A 15,895-nucleotide genomic window follows, 5' to 3' on the forward strand; every position below is an offset into this window, starting at 1 on the left:
TTGGCATAGGAGAGGTTTTATTATGCTGAGGGACCTGTTAATTAATTCCACCAATGCAAGTTAGATGTTAAAGCTGCAAAACAAAACAACAGAGAGAGGTATTTCCACTTTAGACACTGTGCCCTCTCTCCATGGAATACATTGACCTACAGAGACCTAACGGCCTTTGTAGAGCTGTCCCTTAATTAGGAAACCATCATGGGCTTCTTATCGTCCATCTATGCAGTACTAAAACCAATGCCAGGAGGTCCTATGTGCAACAATGGGGAAAAATGTCAAGAAGACAGATTACACAGGATCCGTGAGAATGTTTGTGGTAAAATATTCTGAAAATATCGTGTAGTATCCAGGGTAGGGAAACCATGGAACAAGATTATTGATACTTAACACCGAAAAAAACTCAACCATGTTTCCCACATTAAGATGACAAGTGTTGGAGGGGCTGTGGAACGAACTTGCACATTGGTGGTCACGTCCAAAAATGTAAACCCACTCACAAAAGGTGTTTAATCGTATTAAAAATGCGGTCGGACTGCTGATACCTCAGGAACGCTCCGTGCCGATTTTGGACCTTAGACCAGCGAACTAAGAAGGCCTAACTCTGTAGGGTTGGATAGTGATAGTATAGAAGCTCCTGTCAGTGAAACAGGAAACTGCTGCCCATTGTAAACGGACAGAAACACCTGACATCTCGAAATGGTCCTTAAGACTCTGGTCCTTGATGTCAATGGAAATACTTGTATTTGACCTAGGAAATGACCGGGAGCATTTTAATGTTTATTGATGGACTGCCTTCAAAGTGACATGCCTTGATTATCACTATGTAAAACACTCTGAATGAACTGGAATTGTGAGACCCCACCAGCTTGTGGCGGGTGAGGCATCACAGTCATATAGGGGCTACTATTACTGCCATTGGTACTAAGCAGTCGCAGCTCGCCGGGATTATAGGGGGCGGTGCACGCGGGGGGGGTTAAGAATTTTAATAAAGTTAAAAAATAAAAAATAAACTTACCTCTGCTCCGCTTCTACCGCACCTCTCCACTTGCTCCCATCACTGCAGGCAGGCACAGGCTCCCAGCCTGCCCTGTGGCCAATCCTAACGCTGCTCAGAGCAGTGTCAGGATTGGCTGTGAGTGCCCTGGCTGGGCACTTCCAGGCAGACTGGGAGCCTGTGTCTCCTCTCTCCAGCCTGGCAACACAGTGCCGAGCTGGAGCGAGCACACTGCACATGTGTGTTTGGCCAGCCTGAGACTGCTGGCAAAAGACACATGCGCTCTGAGGGGAGTGCTCTGTGAACTCCCCTTGGTGCTCGTCACCGCATGGCCCCACCCCTTTCACAACGAAGGGATAATAAACATAATTATTGTTTATTATCCCTTCATTGTGAAAGCTTTGCAGCTTCTGCTGCCAGCAGAGGGGGGTGGGGGGGTGACGCTCCTCCACCATAGCAGAGGAGCCGCCACTGGAACTCAGTGTAATTTTCTAGAAATGCTAAATATCATGTAATGGTGCTGTGGGTTGGGGGTATGAGCGCGGTTATCGGGGAGGGGAGACAAACTTTTTTAATGTCTTGAAACTTAATACGATTTTTGGATAATTTGGATACAAATGTTATTATCTGAAAGTAAATTAAATGTCTTTACAAAAAGACGCAGAGACCAAATGTTCCAGTACAATTGTTTTTATTTCTATAATTTTCATAAGTATAAAACAATCACCTCAACATTGTGCGCACAAAGTGGATCAAACCTACAGCATGTGAATACATTGAACTTTCTTGAGCCTTCACAATGCATCTGGCTATTTACAGTAGATCAAGTACACACTTTAGGAATCATAAGAGCAAGTCATTGGAAAAATATCTCTTGTATAATAAAATAGGCTTACTGGCATCGCTTTCAAGCTCCTAAAATAAAATTAAAAAGGTGATTTACCTCACTGATCTATGGAGCCCAAATAAATGCTGAACGAATGGGGGCGTCCAGTTCTTCTGCTATTACCTTCATGGAGAATGTAAACAGTTGCACAGTTCTTTTCTGTCTCTCCAGCTAGTGCACTTTCAAAGCATAGTGTGTAACCACCAAGGAAGTCACAGCATTTGAACTATCGCCTTTCTCATCCATGGAGCACAGGATTAGTGTAAATCAAACGTATGGTGGCCCTGGAGCATATGGAGGGTTTCCAACATCCATATATTGACAGTAAAAAAGAGGACGTTTGTCTTGAACTTCATTAAAGAGTTATGACATAGAACCAAATGCCACACTCCACGCTATGAACAGATTTTAGGATTAATGCCATTGCCAAAATGACTTTTGTAAAAGTAAAAAACTGAAAGGAATTATAGATTAAGTACGGAGTACAACTGTCAAAACACTTCCTCTTCTAATGTAACTACACCTTTAGAAGTCAAACTGCTGCACAGATATTAGTCACAAATAAAGGCAGCGATTTACCACCACTTGCAGGAGAACCACAGATAGATCTCACATTCACAAGTCTCCCTAAAGTGCAGAAAACACCTCCTTGAGGGGCCCCAGCTTAGCAGTTCCTCATCAGAGACGAGAGAGAAAGCGACCAGAACTTCCTGGCCCCTAAACCACGAAGATCCCGACAACGGTAACAGATCGAAATCCCAATTTTATACAAACTGGGAGCTCCAAGCACAGGACACGGATCAGAACTTTACAGTCATTAACACTGAGTCTCTCAAATAGAGGCAGCCGGTGTTAAACCCACTGCCACAAGCACCCAGTGCCCCAAACACTGGCAGCAGGTCAGACATGCACTCATATTAGGATGCAGAATCCCAGGAATGGTTCGCATGCCAGTACCACCCCTTTACTCAAACTGAAAGTCACCAATGTTTGCAGTATAACCACACTGTCCTGTTAAATCTTAGAGCCTCAAACGCTGTTGGCAGGCCAGAATCTACGTGTTAATAAAAGTGAACGACAAACGCTGGCAGCAGACCAGAAATTCACTGCTGTTAAGAGCGAGAGCCTCAAATACTAGCAGCGCACAACTGCACTCTTAAGCCCGCTACTGAGGGCTGTACCAGCAGTTAAGGGTCCTGTACCAGAGTAATAGACCCAAGCCACAGGCCGGGGCCCATAATGAGAGAGAGGCCGTTTGACAACTGCTGTAGACCAAGGCAGAAGCACTATAAGGCTTTTAGAACATTTCCACCCACTGAGGTTCGTATTTTCTAAATTAAAAAGAAAGAAATAGAAAGAGAAACATTGGAATGTTGGAGCTGAAGACTTAGAAATGCCATTATAAGCACTGAGCCACTTTATTGACAGTCGCAGACACTATCGTTATTACATTTCAAGGTATTTTTATCATTTTCATGGCTGAGCAAAGATGTGGGACAACAGTGACCGGAGTTACTTTCCATGTATTTCAAGACGTGTGTCATTATACATGCTTAATAATGCATAGTCCGTATATAGCCTGACTTCCATGTCTTTCAGATTACAGCTTCTGTGCTGAACAAAAGCCTTATTTTAAGAGCGGTAAAAAGGCAGAGCAGGCAGCCAAAATTGAATTTAGCAGCCACTGCCAGAGATATGCATATCCAAGCAGACTGGCGACTGGAACAGATTTCCCATCATTTACAGCAAATCGGATGATGCTGTAGGTACTTACAGAAGGACCGCTCTATGTATTAATAGTGAAGGTTGTCCTTCTGTGATTGGTTGAAAGTTCGGGAAAGGCTGGTGGACCACAAGATGCCCTGCTATCTTCTGCTAATGATACCCAGAAAAGGCATCCACGACATCACGTGATTTCATGGGCTAATGTTTCATTTCTCCTATGTAATAGGGAACTTCTTCAGTATTTTTCTTACTGCAGCATATAATTTGCCCATCTCAAAGCATGAAAGCTGTGGGAACAAGTGGAAGCGTGGCACTCTGCTATTGGCTAGAAGCACAACTTCCTCTTTTTTTCTGCAGATTGAAATGTGAAAAGAGCTTTTCTGATGGCAACCCGGGCGAGCAAATGAAGTGCGCCTGCTTGCATGGTGCTTCGTTTCAAAGAGTACTTTTGATAGGCGATTCCATATTGGTTTACTCTCCTTCCAAATGTATGTAAAGAGTGCTCCATCCTTCAAACTAGAACTCGGCAATTCTGCTTTACAGTTGAAGACGCACTGGTGGGCCTGCAATTTCAATCTGACAAGGCGATTGTACTCTGACAGATAAGTATTACTAGTTGGCAACTCAAAGAACCCATGGCACGTGCGTGCAACAGAGCCTTACACGATGCGCTCTTTGCTAAAATGGGGAAAGTAATAGGTTATTAAATAAGAAATAGCGGACAGTGTCTTTAAACAAAAATATCTTTGATGGACTTTTCAGATTTAGTCAAGTCAGCCATTTACATGAAAATGATTCTTTAAACATAACCAGGGTTCTGCTAGGCCTGCAAGTTATGGCTGTATTACAAGGCTTTTGAAAGTGTTATGAAGTATGCATCACAATTATCCTTTTTCATTTTATTTTTCAACACCCAACAGTTACATTTTTCCGTTGCAAATGTATCAATGCAGTGCAACTAATATGCACACTTTAGTCAAAACGTTCCCTTCAGTCAACCACTGTGTGAGTTTTGCACTATTCATGTTTATTTTCATTTTATATCCTTCATGTAGCAGAATCTAAAATATCAGCAGTGTCTAGAGTATTTCCATCTAAGAATATGATAATCGTTTATTTAACAGGCAGTCCGCAAAAGAATAATGCAGTATAGCTTGAAAAAATACTCTTGAAATGGTGTTTGAAAAATACGTCATCCAGGCAGTTTTCAAAAAGTCCGAGTGGAATGTTGTCGAATTGTAGTAAAAGGGATATTTATGTTGTTCTTTGAAAGTTCATTGTAGTCCGTTTTTGTTGCTTTTTTTTTTACTCGTGGGCCTGCCAGACATACCTAGATTCCGGACTAGAAGGCTTTGCTGCAACAGAGTTAACTCAAAAAAGACATTCTATTATGGAGAAAAAAAATCTACTAAATGGAAATAAATGTAACTGGTTGTTTGCCTTCTTTAAAATATACTTTATCATTTCCACACAAATAAAATATGACTCATACCTGCAAAAGTGATAACATAAGTTCATAATGCATGAGCAGTGTTCAGTGTAAACCGAAAAATATAAAAATAAAAATAAATCCCCCTACCAATTAAGTAATGTAGTTTTCGTTTTTAAAGTGATCGCTCAACCTACATAACCATCAATTAAAAGTCAAAAAAGGTCAACTCTAAAATTCAAACACATGAAACATGAAGTAAATCAAACAAAGAAGCAGAATAATATTTTTGGTCAACTATTTTCCTGTTACCATTTCTATCAGGTTGTTTTTAAAAGAAACATATTAAATTTCTTAAATACAGTATATATTAATTACAGTCACATCTCATGCAGTTGTCTTCTGTACAAAGAAATCGTCTCAGTAGTATGACAGGTGTGTACATTCCCATAGGCCTGGTGATGGTGGTGATGCAAGATTCTAGCATGCTCAAAATGAAGCTGACACACTTATTCAATAACAGCAAGGATGCTTCCAAACACGGAAAACGAACACAAAGTTGCAACTGTGAAGCAAATTGTTGAATTTGCATCACATTTTGGTATCGAAGGAACTTATGGAGTAGTGATGCAACAGATTTGAAGTAACAGTAGAGCGGGCAATGAAGGACACCAACGGTACACAACCTAAGGAAGGCACTCGTTCGAGAGCTACAATGGGGCCTTGTCGTTTGGCTACACAAAGTGACATTTATATGCGAAGCATGATTTTCACATTGCAGATTGTCTTCCCACAAAAAGTTCAGAAATCTCACTGGTGCGAAATAAGAATTTGCAATACAAGGATTCCAGTCAGTGGAGATGCTCACTTGGTGAGTTTTCTTAAAATATATACTAATATATATATACATATACACAGTACGTATTGACATTTCTTCTGCAGCTTATTGTTGACGGGGCTATGAAGATTGTTATGATGGATGCATGTGTCCCCCAACTAATCAGAGAGACTGATTGCTGAAAACTGCCCAGATAGTCAAGATTGTGGATCCTACTGCTATACTACAAAGGTCAGCAGTCTAGGTTTGTTTTTCAATGAACTACACTCACAGGGTGGATGATAACTGGAAAGCCATCCAAAGCTCTATGACTCTGTAGGGCAGCACAGGTTTCATTTGCCATGTGCAATAGGAGACAAAGGCAGGAGGAAATAATTACCCAGGGAGCATATCCATCTAAAAGCAGGTCTGTGGAATACAGTATATCATAAACAGTCATGCTTTTCCTCCTGGAAAATCTCTAAAAACAATAATGCATCTTCAAACTATACAAAGATGGTCATAATTTCAGGCTGTACACATGGTCTAATCAACAAATGATTCCCCCAGCATCCCCCCATTTTTATGTAACATCAGTATACCAACTATTAAGACACCATGGCTGGGAGAAAATCAATGTTGGAAGAAGAACAATGATAACTCGTAGACAGTCGTCCTAGTGGGTCTCAGCCATCTGATTTGAAATAGTGGCAACACACATTCAGGCCTTGTTATGTACATCTTGTCCAGCGCATCTTGGTCTCGCTGTCTCTGGTTACTGGAACACAGCTTTCGCTAACCAGCATAAGATGATGCTCCATTCAAGAACCATGGGTCCAACTGATTTGCCTTAGAAATGCATCAAATCATTAACATAGTCACTGGTCTTAACAACCATGGCCTCTCCCACCTCATACCATCTGCACATGTTCTTGAAACTTTGAATTCTAAGAAAGGTTTTGCTCTTTCAACCTTGTTTTAGGTTCCAGCTCTCAAAGTGAGCTGTTCATATAGATTTGAATGTTTAAAGTCCTGTCCCTAGCCCATAATTTAGCAATCCAGTTATTGCACCGTTATGTATAGAAATAAGCTACAAACAAATGTATCAGTATCTTTTGCTTTTGACAATTCACCCACTTTAGCCTGATAGTCGGACCTATGCAACTCCTGCTGGCTCTGCTGATGTTTGAACTTGAGAGACTTCAGTTTGAGTTACAACTTAGAGTTCCTTTATTCACAACTTCCTCTGCCTGTGCTTCAAGAACGGCCTTTCCTCCTCTCCTGTGGGAAAGAGCAGAAAATACAACCACTGGTTAAAACTATCAAACCCACCAAGGAGGATTCCTTGATTTACATAACCCAACGCAGATAGCTTTACAAGATTTGTTAAGCCAGTGGTGCAATTCTCTTATTGACCTAAACCACGCGGTTTGATAATGCTCACGCAGCATTGGATTCTTCTATACCACTTTAACTTACATAAACTCACTACAGAAAAAGTGCAACATTCTGTCATGACCTCACTGATATGCACTACGTCTCCACTCCCCAAACGCAGTATTAGAACCCAAGTTACTGCCACCTAGACATCTATTTCAAGGCAGTGCTGCAGCCTGAGATAAGCATAAATCACATGGTGATATCCTCGACTCTGCAACTGCTAGAAACCCTCCAATGCCCAGTCAGATCAGGATCCAGTTATGACATGGTCTAATGGGGTGGAAGAATAGTGGTGGGGTTGCTGTGGTCCCTAAACTCTCCCTCGCTGAGCTGCGAAAATCCCTGGAGATTACACCCACCAGCCTACTGCACAAGTGTATGAAGATGAAGAAATCCTGGGACACTCCTTCAGTATGGGGTAGAGACAAGTGGCTCCTACTAGCCTTGAACATCAAGACACTTTGGTATTCTAATGGATTACCTTTCATAGGGTGCACACAAATCCCTGAGGATTCCCTTGCTGACACCCGCTTAAATAAGCATGAGTGTGGAGTGGGCAAAGGAATCGCTAGGATTACCCTTTTGGCAAGTGGTACACGTGCAGTCCACGGAAGCAATCCTTGATCCTTGGATTGATCAGTGTCCTAGGAGCCCCAGGCCCATGGGAATTTCCAGGGATTCTGTAGCCATTAACAAATGCTTATGCATTGTAACAAGAAACCCCCTGGGATTCCCCAAGGCCCGGGTGCATCCGCAGGAAATCACTCCCACCAGGTGGCCCTTCAAAGATGGAAGGAAAAATAGGAAAATCACTGTTGCTGTACGGCAATAGCTGTCATACCATTACTTGCCATCCATGTAATCAAGGGCCCCCTATAGGTCTCAAGGGGAGACGGGGGTGGCGTATTAAAAGCATGGGTGGAGATGGTGCCTTTGTCAAGTACCAAAGTAGGAATTTTGTAAATGAGCATTGATCCAATACCCAGGGCAACAAGAGAAATACACAATTTCCTTAAATGATGGCCATGAATGTTGCGAGCATTTTTGCTACATAATCACCTACGTTAGAGTGAGCATGAGCACCTGAAACAACAAGCTCATCACGTAATAAAATAATAATTCTAGAAAAGTACACGTTGGAAAATGAGAATGTTGCATTCCATACTAAAGGGTCTGGCATTTCTTGCACTTAAGATCATCACTGACGGAAGCATTTAACATGTCATTGGATGCATCACTAGGTCAGTATTGTAAGGCAGGGGTCAGTGCTGGCACTTCTGTTACTTTCTCCAGACTCTCAAGGAAATTACTTCAGGCATGGGTGAAATGCTTCAAGGGAGAAAGGGAGGGAGAGAGAGAGAGACTTAGAAATGTAGGCAGGTCTCATTAAGTCCCTTTGGAGTCTTGACTTCATCCCTGTATATGTTATGCACTTTGCCTTGCCAGATACATTTCATATTACAGTACACTACTGTCCTGATGCATCATGATCCCTGTAGTCCTTTCTTTCACCAAACCCTACCCCGATCACGTCCCAGTGGTGGTATTCTCTTCTCTACCTTGATTACTGGATCCCACTGCCTTTCTGATTTCTTCATATCTGCATTTTAGACTTTTCACTCCCTTGGCTCTGCCTCTTATTTCACTTCTGGCTTTCCTGTGCTTTGTCATGCGCCTGCTGGTTTTCCCATTCTTCACCTTTTTAAGTCCCTCTTCTGCCTTCCCTTCATTGGTGGTTCTCTGATTCCTAGCACCTGATTGATTGCTTCCATCTGGCTGTCTCCTTGCACCGATGCTCCTCCCTTGATACTCCAGCTATTCAGCTCTGTCAGGGCAGGGTGCGGCAGCTAGCAGCTGACTATGCTGCTGTGTCTTCTTGCTCTCTGTGTGATCCCCAAGTTATACTCCAGTTTTGCCTTTGATTTCAGTTTTCATTGTTGTTTGATTCTTTGTTCCTATTCTGATTAGTTATTTGTCTATGTTGCCTGTTTCTTGTTTATCCTGCCTCTTTGTTTTCCTGTTTGCTTTGACCCTGATCCTAGTTAGTGAGCAGAGTTCCATTATACTCAGTGTTGTGCATTCCAGTCCAGTTGCTGATTCTTAGTCCAGTACGGATTTTCCCAAACCCACTTCCTGTTTCTGTGTACCTTCTATTGCCCTTCTGATTATATAATTATTCTGATTTCATTGTTTCCAAGGATGCCAGTTAGATTCCAAGTCTTGAATCTATGGCACAGAGAACCACTCAGTGCACCTTCTCCTTAGGAGCTGCTGGGTGTTTCCCCGAGCTCTCTGGGATTAATGTGCTCCTGTTTCTTGTAAGATCTATCTCTATTGCTTCCCTGCTTTTTCTGTCTTGTTGCTTGTATTCTACATTCACTGCCTGTTCCAACCTGTTTGTTTACCTCCAAGCCTTCAAGAACTCTATTGTTTGTACTTAACCCCTCCTCTAGAAATCATTTTGCCCTACATAGAGAAAGCCCACCATTGTGTTGCCTTGTCCTGAAATCAGCTAGTGTATCTGACAGTCTTTCTTGATCTAGCTAAATTCCTGAGAAGGAGAGGGAGGGGGAGGGGGGAGAGAGAGAGAGAGAGAAGAGAATAAACAAGGGAACAAGAAGGAAAGGAGCAGGGCTGGCTTGACCATTTTTGCCAGGGCTGCTTTTGGTTCCCAGTCTGCTCTAAGCATCACATACCTGAGTGAACCTTAAAGTCTTTGTGGAATGCATATGCTTGAAAAGGCCAGACCCAAAACACATGCAGTTCACTTTCACTTCCATCTGACGTCTGCAAACAATACAATGGCTGCATGGGTACAATGTGCTCAGACAAGTCTACCCATCTGAACATTCATGAGCTTAGAGTCTGCTCCAACTGAAATGTTTTTGCTAGGCTGGGTGTGAACACTGCATGAAGAGTATTTTGGTATTTCAATTAAGCTTAACATGTTTGGAAAACAGGCATGTCTTAAACAACTTACTACCACAGAATAATGATTTTGTCAATACTGTCACAGCTTGTAAAATGACACCATGGAGAAATACCCATATTCGTATCATCAGCTCACTCATATTCACTGCCAGACCCTAGACATCAAGATCATTCTATTTCTTACATAGTGCTGGCTCACAGCAAGGTGTAAATGCCTACACTAGACAGGATGCCACGAGGTTCAAGTTAATAATGTCAGCCTTAGGGCGGTTCTTTACCCAACCTTTTTGCCTGCTTGCCTCTGATTTTGCTGAATTTAATTTTATTGGCCTTAGGGCTTGCACCACTGCTTGAGCCACTCACATAAGAAGCATTTTAAAACATCTCCCAGGTGTGCTACTGCATCCATAATGCAGAGTTACACTGCCATTTCGACTTGGCATTTAAACCATTGTGAAGCCTTAAACACCTTTATTATTACATATAAGTCAACCTTAGGGTAGGCCCTAGGTAGCCCATAGGGCAGGTGCTATGTAATTAAAAGGCAGGACATATACTTTTAAGTTTTATGTGTCCTGGTAGTGAAAAACTCTGAAATTAGTTTTCCATTACTGTGAGGCCTACCTCTCTTATAGGATAACGCTGGGGATTCCTAATTAAATGTAATAAATTGTAATTCTTGATTGGGAAGGGGTAGACCTGTAATGTTTAGTACCTATGGAATTGCTTTAATGGTAAAGTCAAATTTATTGCTACAATTTTGAAAATGCCACTTTTGTCACACACAAAGGGAGCTTAGGTGTGACTGATGGGCCATCCACATCTTGATGGGCCATCCTGGGCAGGATGGGAGGGAGGCGCTGGGCACAGCCTCACATTCACACCTGAATAGGCTGTGCACTGTCCCCACACAAAGGACTGCTTAACCCCTTGTAGTGAGTATGGAGCCAGGGCAGGAAGGGAGGATCTCTGAGCACTTCAAAGCCCTTCTTTGAAGTCCCCCCAACTTCAAAGGTACCACTGGATATAAGAACTGGACTTCTCACCCTACCAACTCAGTACACTTCTAGACCTGTGGATACTCTGCGAGAAAGAAGGAATGTTGTGCTGCTACAAAGACTGTCACTCTGCTGGACTGCTGCTCCTGAAGAACTGCTTTTCTTGCTGTGCTGACCTGCTGCCCTCCTTGTTTCGGTGGGAAGGACTGGACCCACATCACTTGAACCCAGAACCAGAGTGACCCCAAGGGCTTGCTGGCTTGCCTCCTGTTTTCTGAAGTCTCACGGATGCAAAATACTTCCTACTTATCAACTGCAGGAGCTGAACTCTACCAACTGTGAATCTTTCCCTGCCAAATGGTGTCAATCCAGTCCTGGCCCTTGGAAGTGGGTATGAAGTGCTGCTCCAGCCAGGAATCGATGCATCAATGCCATTGCGCTGCTTGGAACTGGCACATCTCCGCTGACTCATCACCACTGCTGCGAGGATCAAGTACATTGCATTGCTGACTGTACGGAGCATCACCTCCATTTCCGATGTATCTCCGACTTTGCACGGCTCAGAGATAACAATTCACCTCTATCCCAAGGATCGACAATGATGCATCACCTCCTCTGCTCTTTGCATCCCCTTCCAAGTTGATGCAAAGAAGGTGCTTTTTCAGTGGGCCAAGGCTGGTCAATTTATCCGACCTGCACTCCATCGCGGTAGGTCTGACCTTTCAGATTTGACCTGGTCCCACACACACCCAGATTGCCCCAGTTGGCACTTTATGCTTTTAAGCACTACTCTTCAGTTTATTATTTAAAACTCAATATCTCAAGTTCTACTTATTGGATTTTTGTCATTTTGGTCTTGTTTTGTTCGTTAAATTAAGCTCTATTCATCTAATCAGCTGTGGTATCTTTTTGTGTTTTCACTCTTTTACTGTTTGAAGTTTTGCAAATATACTTAACACATTGCCTCTTAAGTTAAGCTTGACTGCTCTGTGTCAAGCTAACAAGGGGTGAGCACAGGTTAATTTAGGGCGTTTTGTGACTTACCTTAACTAGAATTGTGGTTCCTGCTTGGACAGGGTGCATATCTCTGCCAACCAGAAACCCAAATATCTAACAGGTGGCATCAGTAACTGATACAATACAAGCATTTTAAAATAAAACAATCAATGTAGATGATGGGGTGCCTAACTCTGCAGGCTTCTGGTGAAGTGTAAGCTTTGATTAGTCGGTTTGACCCAGGCAGACTCTGCTTGTCAGGAGAACTGAGGGAGACTAATTCAGTAGATTATATTAAATTTTTTTGGGGGTAATGCATTCCTTTGCATCTACTAAAAAAAGACTCCAAAATCAATATTTTGGTCTCCACGTAAATAAGGCCATTAAAATCATTGTAGGAAAGCAGCGTCTTCCTGACACAGTTACCCCCCCCCCCCTTTTTGCCTGGTGTCAGTGTGTTTAGGCTGTAGTACACTGAGATACTGCTGACCAGGACCTCAGTATCAGTGATCTCCCCCCTACATTTAGTTGTAAGGTACCTTTTACACCTCACAATTGACATACTGGTGCACCCGTGTTAGTCCCTAGTATATGGTGCTTAGGTACCTAAGGCACTGGTACATCAGAGGTCCCCTATGGGCTGCAGCATGTATTATGCAACCCATGGGGGCCATACAAACTGTGACTACAGGCCTGCAATTGCAGCCTGTGTGAAATGGTATATGCACCTTTTACTCCAGATATAAGGTTTGCCTTATACCATGGTCATGGCACTCTGACCCTGTAAGTCACCCCTAAGGTAGAGCCTTCAGCTCAAGGGCAAGGTGCATTGTTGTAAGTGTTAGGGCACCCCTGCATGAGCGGAGGTGACCCTACAAACCCCAGCCTTCATTTCCTGGGCTTTGTAAGTGCGAAGAAGCCATCTTAAGGTATGTAGTGGACACTAGTCAACACAAGTTGTCCAACTACATAGTGGCTTTACCGAACATAGGCATTTTTGGTATCAAACAAGTCAGAATCATGCAACTGTACCGATTCCAGTGCTTGTTGCATGATACCATGTACTTTGGGGGATCCCCAAGGGACCCCCCAAAGTCTGCCAGTACAGCCTTGCATGGTCTGCATGCCAGCCCGTGCTGCTGACCCCAGACATTGTTCTGCCGTCCTGCTGCTAAGCTTAACTCAGGCAGGGGAAGGCAGAACAAAGGATTTCCTGTAAGATAGAGGTGTAACCACCTCTTATTTAGAAATAGGTGTTTCTGGGCTGGGGTGGGGTTGCCTCTGAGGGCCACCAGACTGCTTTGAAGGGCACATTTGGTGCCCTCCTTGCATAAACCAGTTTGCACCAGTGCAGGGACCCCTGGTTCATGCTCCAGTGCAAAACTACACAAAGGGCAGGAGAGTGACAACCCCCTGTCCAGCTCCTCCCTTAGGAAAGCTGTTATATATAATGTTATTCAATCCTGACATTCTAATCTGTAAAATACCAATACTCTGTGTCTAATTATATTTTTACTTACATTTCTTTCTTTTCTATGTAAAGCAATCTGATGTCCTTGTTTTCTGATATGCAAGACTCCAGAGAAAATAAATATTAGTGCCACTAGCAAGCTAATATAAGAAGGTTCTCACAGCTTTACATGTGAAATTGCTGTCTACATAGAATCAACATTTTTGCAGGGGAGGGACACATTTGCCCATCCACATACCTCTACCCACTCTGAAAGGTAGCCATTCCAGTTTTTGACAGCACTAACCCTAGAACAGACTTGGAATTTTTAATTTGTCATTTCCATCTCGATGAACTTCAAAAACCAACATTTGTTGTCTCTACTCAATGACACTTTAACTTAAGTAACTGATTGGCATCAGTTTGTGGTACTAAAATACGTTTTGTTACCCATTTCTTGGTATTTACAAAATCCCTCTACTTGGCAACGTAATTTTAGGAAAGTTGGTTATTTCTATGCCAAAGCTTATTGTTAAACCAGGGAACTGTCCATTGGTGGAATGGTTGTCCCATGTGGCTGGGGCTACATTTTGTTCTGCACATAGTAGTCACTTTCTTTACAGCATTTCAAAATAGTAAATTTTCAGTCATTTTCATATTCAGTTTTCCACTTGCATCAGCATTTTTCACCATAATATTTGGTATGCAGATTATGTGGAAATGAGTCGTTGAGAAAGTTTGTAAAGGACGACAAGGTTACAGTTTTGTGGTTGTTTACCACATTTCAGAAGGCCTCACCTGAAACACACTTTACATTTGACTGTAGCAAATCCACTACACTGGCAGATTTAGTACCATAATTCTGTGTATAGGTATTTTTGAGCAAGTGTACCAAAAAAACTAAAAGCATAGTACCCATTTGCACTGGTCTCCTGTATAACCTACCCCAGTATCAAGAGACAGAGTTAGAATAGTAAACACACACTCCATTATGTGCAGTGGCCAGTCCTCATATACCTAGGGATCTATTGGGAGGTTGGGCGAGTGTGTGTGTGTGTGAGTAGCATTTGTTCAGAGGGCTGTTCATTTTTTGGTGGCAATGCTACACTGTTGTGGCCGGGCAAAGACTGAGGTTTCTTTTCGGTAGACTCTGCTCGATACTAATTCTCTCATTTAACTGTTGGGTTGGGTCAGCTGTATTTTTTGTCTCTCCCACCTGCTGTTTGCTGCCTCTATCAAGGCACATATACTACCATCTTTGTTCTCAAAGGTGTAATTAGTACAATAGGAACAGCCAAAAACGAATTGTTCTGGCTATCTGGGAGTCACCACACATTTTCTTTCTTTCTGACCATCTGGTCTTTGTCTATAGTATTCCTTTAATAGACTAGGTAAGATCTTCATACTTGGAGGTTGGAGGAGGTGGAGTCATTTGATGACCAAAGAACAGCTTTATGGAGAAGGATGAGCCCAGTGACACTAATGGTTTGCAGTACTGATGCTTCAAGCATAACTGGACACTTAGGCACTGATTATGAGTGGCATCTTAATTCCAATTCCATCTTAATTCCAATGGGGCTGAGGGCATCAGTTACGGCCATATCAGAACTATTAAATTAGTGAAACGCTGCAGATCTCTTAACTTTCACATTGAGAATTCAGCTGTTGAAAAGTCCCAGTGTGAAAGTACAGGAAAAATTATGAATTACACGGGCAATCTGGCCAGGAACTACCGATTCCCCACCCTGTAATTCCTTATTTCTCAGTGGAACCTCAAGGCCAACTTGTAATGGGTCAGATGCTTCCCACCCCTAGAGTTATCTGTACATCAGGTATCCGAAGCTCAGCGAGTGGGAAAGATCCAGCCCACTGAATGTCAATGCTTAATATTGGCTCAATATTAAATGACAGTCAGAAAGGTAGGAATCTACCAAACCCCAAAAAGCATTAATCTGAGCTTTGGACTCATCTTTCCCAAAACCTTCACCTGAAAAACAAAGGGCCTCTATCTAAATGGAGTCATTCAGCTCAATCACTACTTTTCTTTTTTTGTTCCAAGTCTGCAACAGAATCCCCCAACACTGCAGCGTGCCTTTAAGCATTACATTGTCAAACAGATTACGGTCAGATGGATCACTCTAGGGTATCTTAAAAATAGATCAGTTTCCATCTTGCTTCTAATTTTGAGTTAAATAGTCCATTGTAATCAAGCTTGCAAGAGAACGTCAA

At 42.5% G+C, this 15,895-nt stretch overlaps 1 protein-coding gene across 2 annotated transcripts in view; it reads right to left on the bottom strand.

Moving 5' to 3' along the window:
- Positions 1-1,668: 1,668 nt before the first annotated feature.
- The window catches only part of ATP2A3 (ATPase sarcoplasmic/endoplasmic reticulum Ca2+ transporting 3), a 352,883-nt gene continuing 338,656 nt past the window's right edge, over positions 1,669-15,895 (bottom strand). Inside the window, exon 21 of one of the 2 annotated variants that reach the window (XM_069226688.1) lies at positions 1,669-7,132. In XM_069226688.1, coding sequence (XP_069082789.1) covers positions 7,086-7,132 — 47 coding nt within the window. In that variant the 3' untranslated portion in view covers positions 1,669-7,085. The remainder of the gene's footprint in view (positions 7,133-15,895) is intronic. The other variant, XM_069226687.1, reaches the window with a different exon arrangement.

This window comes from Pleurodeles waltl, chromosome 3_2 (assembly GCF_031143425.1).
Source record: "Pleurodeles waltl isolate 20211129_DDA chromosome 3_2, aPleWal1.hap1.20221129, whole genome shotgun sequence".
In the NCBI taxonomy this organism is placed as follows: Eukaryota; Metazoa; Chordata; class Amphibia; order Caudata; family Salamandridae; genus Pleurodeles; species Pleurodeles waltl.